Below are 8,639 nucleotides of genomic sequence, written 5' to 3'. Positions count from 1 at the left end.
ATGTGGTAGCCGACGCCTTGAGCAGAAAGAACAGAGAACCCATTCGAGTAAAAGCTATGAATATAATGATTCACAATAACCATACTACTCAAATAAATGAGGCGCAACAACGAGTTTTAAAAGAGGGGAATTTAAAGGATGAATTACCCAAAGGATCGGAGAAGCATCTTGATATTCGAGAAGACGGAACCCGGTATAAGGCTGAAAGAATTTGGGTACTAAAATTTGGAGAGATGAGAGAAATGGTACTTAGAGAAGCTCATAAAACCAGATACTCAATACACCCTGGAACGGGGAAGATGTACAAGGATCTCAAGAAACATTTTTGGTGGTCGGGTATGAAAGCTGATGTTGCTAAATACGTAGGAGAATGTTTGACGTGTTCTAAGGTGAAAGCGGAGCATCAGGAACCATTAGGTCTACTTCAACAACCCGAAATCCTAGAATGGAAATGGGAAAACATTACCATGGATTTCATCACTAAATTGCCAAGGACTGCAAGTGGTTTTGATACTATTTGGGTAATAGTTGATCGTCTCACCAAATCAGCACACTTCCCGCCAATAAGAGAAGATGACAAGATGGAGGAGTTAGCACGACTGTATTTGAAGGAATTCATCTCCAGACATGGAATACCAATCTCTATTATCTCTGATAGGGATGGCAGATTTATTTCAAGATTCTGGCAGACATTACATCAAGCATTAGGAACTCGTCTAGACATGAGTACTGCCTATCATCCACAAACTGATGGGCAGAGCGAAAGGACGATACAAACGCTTGAAGACATGCTACGAGCATGTGTTATTGATTTCAGAAACAGTTGGGATCGACATCTACCGTTAGCAGAATTTTCCTACAACAACAGCTACCATTCAAGCATTGAGATGGCACCGTTTGAAGCACTTTATGGTAGAAAGTGCCGGTCTCTGATTTGTTGGAGTGAAGTGGGGGATAGACAGATTACGGGTCCGGAGATAATACAAGAAACTACCGAGAAGATCATCCAAATTCAACAACGGTTGAAAACTGCCCAAAGTCGACAAAAGAGCTACGCTGACATTAAAAGAAAAGATATAGAATTTGAAATTGGAGAGATGGTCATGCTTAAAGTTGCACCTTGGAAAGGCGTTGTACGATTTGGTAAACGAGGGAAATTAAACCCAAGGTATATTGGACCATTCAAGGTTATTGATCGCGTCGGACCAGTAGCTTACCGACTTGAGTTACCTCAACAACTCGCGGCTATACATAACACTTTCCACGTCTCAAATTTGAAGAAATGTTTTGCTAAAGAAGATCTCACTATTCCGTTAGACGAAATCCAAATCAACGAAAAACTTCAATTTATCGAAGAACCCGTCGAAATAATGGATCGTGAGGTTAAAAGACTTAAGCAAAACAAAATACCAATTGTTAAGGTTCGATGGAATGCTCATAGAGGACCCGAGTTCACCTGGGAATGAGAAGATCAGATGAAGAAGAAATACCCGCACTTATTTCCAGAAGATACTACAACACCTCCAACTGCTTACAATTTCGGGACGAAATTTATTTAACGGGTAGGTACTGTAGTGACCCGAACTTTTCCATGTTTATATATATTAAATGAAATTGTTATTTATATGATTAAGTGTTTCCAATATGTTAAGCAATCAAACTTTTTAAGACTTGATTAATTAAAATAGGTTTCATATAGACAATTGACCACCCAAGTTGACCGGTGATTCACGAACGTTAAAACTTGTAAAAACTATATGATGACATATATATGATTATATATATAGTTAACATGATATTATGATAATTAATTATCTCATTAGGTATTTTAACAATGAGTTATATACATAAAATTGAGTTTATTGAATTAAGAAACTCGAAACGATATATATAACGATTATCGTTATAACAATGTCTTACTAAATACATATGAATCATATTAAGATATTGATACACTATGTTTAATCATGATAAATGATAAGTAAACATGTCATTAAGTGTATTAACAATGAACTACATATGTAAAAACAAGACTACTAACTTAATGATTTCGAAACGAGACATATATGTAACGATTATCGTTGTAACAACGTTTAACTGTATATATATCATACTAAGATATATTAATATATCATAATATCATTATAATGTAATAATTAAACATCTCTTTAGATATAATAAATAATGGGTTAACAACATTTAACAAGATCGTTAACCTAAAGGTTTCAAAACAACATTTACATGTAACGACTAACGATGACTTAACGACTCAGTTAAAATGTATATACATGTAGTGTTTTAATATGTATTCATACACTTTTAAAAGACTTCAAGACACTTATCAAAATACTTCTACTTAACAAAAATGCTTACAATTACATCCTCGTTCAGTTTCATCAACAATTCTACTCGTATGCACCCGTATTCGTACTCGTACAATACACAGCTTTTAGATGTATGTACTATTGATATATACACTCCAATGATCAGCTCTTAGCAGCCCATGTGAGTCACCTAACACATGTGGGATCCATCATTTGACAACTAGCATGAAATATCTCATAAAATTACAAAAATATTAGTAATGATTCATGACTTATTTACATGTAAACAAAATTACACATCCTTTATATCTAATCCATATACCAACGACCAAAAACACCTACAAACACTTTCATTCTTCAATTTTATTCATCTAATTGATCTCTCTCAAGTTCTATCTTCAAGTTCTAAGTTTTCTTCATAAATTCTATAAGTTCTAGTTTCATAAAATCAAGAATACTTCCAAGTTTGCTAGCTTACTTCCAATCTTGTAAAGTGATCATCCAACCTCAAGAAATCTTTCTTATTTACAGTAAGATATCTTTCTAATACAAGGTAATACTCATATTCAAACTTTGATTCAATTTCTATAACTATAACAATCTTATTTCGAGTGGAAATCTTACTTGAACTTGTTTTCGTGTCATGATTCCGCTTCAAGAACTTTCAAGCCATCCAAGGATCCTTTGAAGCTAGATCTATTTTTTCTCATTTACAGTAGGTTTATCCACAAAACCTGAGGTAGTAATGATGTTCATAACATCATTCGATTCATATATATAAAACTACCTTATTCGAAGGTTTAAACTTGAAATCACTAGAATATAGTTTAGTTAATTCTAAACTTGTTCGCAAACAAAAGTTAATCCTTCTAACTTGACTTTTAAAATCAACTAAACACATGTTCTATATCTATATGATATGCTAACTTAATGATTTAAAACCTGGAAACACGAAAAACACCGTAAAACCGGACATACGCCGTCGTAGTAACACCGCGGGCTGTTTTGGGTTTGATAATTAAAAACTATGATAAACTTTGATTTAAAAGTTGTTATTCTGGGAAAATAATTTTTCTTATTAACATGAAACTATATCCAAAAATCATGGTTAAACTCAAAATGGAAGTATGTTTTTCAAAATGGTCATCAAGACGTCGTTCTTTCGACTGAAATGACTACCTCTTACAAAAATGACTTGTAACTTATATTTCCGACTATAAACCTATACTTTTTCTATTTAGATTCATAAAATAGAGTTCAATATGAAACCATAGCAATTTGATTCACTCAAAACGGATTTAAAACGAAGAAGTTATGGGTAAAACAAGATTGAATATTTTTTGATTGTTGTAGCTACGGAAAATATTGTAACAAATCTATATTAATCATATCCTAGCTAACTTATATTGTATTATACATGTATTCTAATATATTATGTAATCTTGGGATACCATAGAAACGTATGCAAATGTTTTGACATATCATATCGACCCATGTATATATATTATTTGGAACAACCATAGACACTCTATATGCAGTAATGTTGGAGTTAGCTATACAGGGTTGAGGTTGATTCCAAAAATATATATACTTTGAGTTGTGATCTAGCCTGAGACGTGTATACACTGGGTCGTGGATTGATTCAAGATAATATATATTAATTTATTTCTGTACATCTAACTTTGGACAACTAGTTGTAGGTTACTAACGAGGACAGCTGACTTAATAAACTTAAAAATCAAAAATGTATTAAAAGTGTTGTAAATATATTTTGAACATACTTTGATATATATGTACATATTTATTATAGGTTCGTGAATCGACCAGTGGCCAAGTCTTACTTTCCGACGAAGTAAAAATATGTGAAAGTGAGTTATAGTCCCACTTTTAAAATCTAATATTTTTGGGATGAGAATACATGCAGCTTTATAAATGTTTTACAAAATAGACACAAGTACATGAAACTACTTTCTATGGTTGAATGATCGAAGCCGAATATGCCCCTTTTTGCTTGGTAGCCTAAGAATTAGGGAACATCACAAATTTTGAGAATTAGTGCACGCCTAATTGACGCGAATCCTAAAGATAGATCTATTGGGCCTAACAAACCCCATCCAAAGTACCGGATGCTTTAGTACTTCGAGTTTTATATCATGTCCGATGGATGTCCCAGAATGAGGGGATATTCTTATATGCATCGTGTTAATGTCGGTTACCAGGTGTTCACCATATGAATGATTTTTATCTCTATGTATGGGATGTATATTGAAATATGAAATCTTGTGGTCTATTATTATGATTTGATAATATATAGGTTAAACCTATAACTCACCAACATTTTTGTTGAAGTTTTAAGCATGTTTATTTTCAGGTGATTATTAAGAGCTTCCGCTGTTGCATACTAAAATAAGGACAAGATTTGGAGTTCATGCTTGTATGATATTATGTAAAAACTGCATTCAAGAAACTTATTTTTGATGTGATATATTCTTATTGTAAACCATTATGTAATGGTCGTGTGTAAACGGTATATTTTAGATTATCATTATTTGATAATCTACGTAATGCTTTTTAAACCTTTATAGATAAAATAAAGGTTATGGTTGTTTTAAAAATGAATGCAGTCTTTGAAAAATGTCTCATATAGAGGTCAAAACCTTGCGACGAAATCAATTAATATGGAACGTTTATAATCAATATGAACGAGACATTTCATTCGCAAAGGACTTATGGCAAGCAATCGAGTGGTTAACGGGCTACACAACATATAAGAATAGAAACCTCAAAATCTTCTCAAATGACAATTGGGCTATACCTAAGATCATAAATGAAATTCAAGTCAAGTCGTTTGAGTGGATTAAAAATCGAGCTAAGCTTCATCATATGGATTGGCATCAATGGCTTCTTCATCCCAATAATCTAAACTTTCCTCGTGTCAACAATAGTGATCCGGGATAGTGGCTATTGTCTTCTTCCTCGTGAAAAAATCAATATGTTCGATTGCATATTTATATATAGTGTGATGCATATGAAACATGGCATATGCTGTTTATGTAAATGTTTGTATGTAACATTGTACATATTGATGATTTGCATTTAAAAAAAAAAATTTTATTTTAAATAATTTTGAATTAAAATTAAATCTTATTAATTAATTATTATTATTAAATCTTATTAATAATTATTTTAATTATTAAAATTAAATAATTTTGAATTATTTTAATTAATTATTTTGAATTGAGTACGAGAAGGTATAAAAGCTAGGCAGAAGGAAACAAATTCTAAATTTATATTTTAATTTACACTTTTAAAATAAAATGACAATCGATATTATCTCTTATGATTGAATGTGGATTGTTTAAAATATTCAGCTGACGAGTTTCTTAGTCGGACTTTGTGGTTTTACGGGTCACTAAACTAAATAACTTTAGCATTTACGTTCACTTAATACTTAAAACATATTATTAAACTGTTTAATTTAAACAAACCCGTGGTTCCACGGATTATTTCACTAGTATTACTTTATTTGTCTCATTAAAAATGTAGGTTTTGATTTTTAACTTTTTTTTTTGTTAATTTTAACTTTAAAATCTTTTATTATGTTATGTTATTTTACTCCGTATAATAGTTGATGACGATGAAAGCTATACGAAGTATCCAATCCAATTAAAATAGATTTACAATTTACAAATGCTCCATGAAGGGGATAATTATGTCTTTTGACAAATGCACTCCTAATCAAATGCAAATCTCCACCAAATTTGGCACACACCACGCACGCGCGCATCTCATATCTATAAAAGTCTACATTCTTCCCTGTTCATTACACATTCACACTCAACCTCTTCATTTTGTCTCTCTACAAAACACATAACCAATTTCTTACTTCATTCTTCTTTCTCAAACATACTCAAACCTACCTTTAATTTACATGGCAGAAATAATGTATGATTGGAACAAATCACATAAAGAAGACAAATTAAACAAAAATACACAACACCAATCATTTTCTTCAACTCTTCTTGATGAAATCTACCGATCAATTGATGGAAGTGATGAAAAATTTGGTGAAATGAAGCTACGAAAACCGAAAATTACAAAGAAACAAAGTGGTGGTGGTCATGGAAGGTTGAAGAGTAGTAATGTTGTGGAAGATGAAGAAATAGCAAGTTTTCGTCGAGCTTGTTTGGTTGAAAAATGGATGGAAATCAGAGGAACCAAAAAAGTTACAACGAGTCGTAATGTGACGAATTCGTTGTCGGAATTTGATACGAAATTGGGAGTTGATAATGATCCAATGTTCTTTAGTTCGGGTTCAAGTTCTTCGGATTCTAGCTTTGGATGGAGCTCGGAAATTGAAAATGTTAAACCAAAACATTCTTGTTTCGGCTCTTTGAATAGGCCGAAACAAGGTAAAACAAACGTTTTACAGCGTTCTGCGGTGAAAGAGCAGAACGAGTTTTATCCATTCGATCATCATACGGATAAAATGAACCGATCAAAAACTCGTGCATTGAAGATCTACACGAGTTTGAAGAAAGTGAAGGAGCCGATCTCACCGGAAGGTCGGCTCACGACCTTTTTAAATGGTCTTTTCACAAATGGACATGCCAAGAAACAAAAAGATTCATGTTTGGTTGACCAGAGTCAACCCCGGACCGAAAGAAAAACAAAATCTACGAATGTGTCAACATGTTCATCAGCCTCCTCGTTTTCAAGATCATGTTTAAGCAAAAATGCACCAAGGTCGATAGATCAAGTCAGCAATCGGATGCAAAGGACCGTTCGGTTTCAAGAACATAAAGATCCTCGAACTCACCTTGAGAGAAACATATGCAATAAACAAGATTTCAAGAAGTTGTCTTCAAAATTCGCTTGTCCAAAAGTCGAAAAATTAGATTTTAAAGACTTTTTAGTGAAGTTTGAAGGTAAGAAATTTGATTATGATGAAGACGATGATGATATGGCAAGTGACTCCAGCTCGGATTTATTTGAGCTCGATCACCTGGCCACTTTCAAAAACGAGCAATATTGTGAAGAGCTTCCCGTATTCGAAACAACTCATTTGAGCACTAATCGCGCCATTGCTAGCGGCTTAATTTGCTAATTGTGTTATATAAATAAGTTACAATATTGATCTGCATGTTGTACTGGTTTTAAATTTTGTTTCTTGTAGGGCATTATTTCTTTTATTTTTACATAATCTAACAATCTTTTGACCTATGTGAAATGTTTTGATTATTGTTACCGAGTATATTTTTATAATCTATAATTTAAATTTATATATTTATTCAAGTACAATTACACGAATCTTCAAAGCGAAATTGCAGATGTTTGATCGGAAAAGTGTACTTATCAGAAGAAATTTTTTTTTTTTTTTTTTTTTTTTTTTTAAGGAATTCAAAAAATTTGAAATCGGGAAAGTTAAAGTGACAAATATTATTGTGATAACGATATTGAGTCGACAGCAATCGTGGATTTATTGGCGATTTGACTGACTCTTAGAGCCTAAATTAAATTATAGGCATGATTTAAAACCCATGGAAATTTGATTCTACCATTTTCATGGCGTATATTATTATTATTATTATTATTATTATTATTTTTATTTTAGTATTTTTGTTTTTTATTTTTAAAACTTTTTCCTACTTAAAGACCGGAGGTCCTCTCGGAAGCAATCTCTTTATCTGTCGAATAAAGAGAGGGATGATTTTCTCTACTCTTGAGAGTGTTTCACTCTGGGTGGAGAAATGATTTGTCTTTATTCTCAGATGGGGAAAGGATTATCTACATTTCACATCCCCATATACCACTTATGTGGTATTGAGTTTGGTTGTTGTTGTTGATAGGAGTGGTTTGGTTGAGATCCCAAGCGTGAATGAGACAACCATAGAAAAAAAAGTAGAAGGGTTGATTAGTAAAAGTTAGAAATATAAGGGGGGTAAAAATGAAGATTCGATGTAAAGTGAAAGGCAGATCTTCCTTGTGTTTCTTGTTTCCTTCGGGTTTCGAGAAAGTAAATGCTTTTGCTTTCTTCGATCGCCGTTCCGTTCCTTAAAACTTCCAATATTTTCTTCCGCTATGCTTGTTAACAATAAATATAAAATATAAATATATTTATATCTATATATTTATAATCAATCATAATTATTGGAGTAATTAGTTTTAGTGGTGTCGTTAGTGTACTTTAAAGTTTTGTATTGAAAGGTTACGTGATAAATTGAAAGTGATATTTTTTAAATTGTACAATAATTAATTTTTGAACGTTAACAACAGGGTGTCATTAACAAAATTCTTAGTTTAAAAACAAAAATA

General features: G+C 32.2%; 1 protein-coding gene across 1 annotated transcript; it reads left to right on the top strand.

Annotated features, from left to right (window-relative positions):
* Nucleotides 1-6,255: 6,255 nt before the first annotated feature.
* Nucleotides 6,256-7,431, top strand: LOC139887778 (protein BIG GRAIN 1-like B). Its single transcript, XM_071870833.1, has one exon. It carries the CDS (start codon nucleotides 6,256-6,258, stop codon nucleotides 7,429-7,431), a length of 1,176 nt encoding a protein of 391 aa, XP_071726934.1.
* The last annotated feature ends 1,208 nt before the right edge of the window (nucleotides 7,432-8,639 follow it).

This window comes from Rutidosis leptorrhynchoides, chromosome 2 (genome assembly GCF_046630445.1).
Source record: "Rutidosis leptorrhynchoides isolate AG116_Rl617_1_P2 chromosome 2, CSIRO_AGI_Rlap_v1, whole genome shotgun sequence".
Lineage (NCBI taxonomy): Eukaryota > Viridiplantae > Streptophyta > Magnoliopsida > Asterales > Asteraceae > Rutidosis > Rutidosis leptorrhynchoides.
Note: the sequence above shows the minus strand (reverse complement) of the source record. Positions and strands in the feature narration are given on the sequence as shown.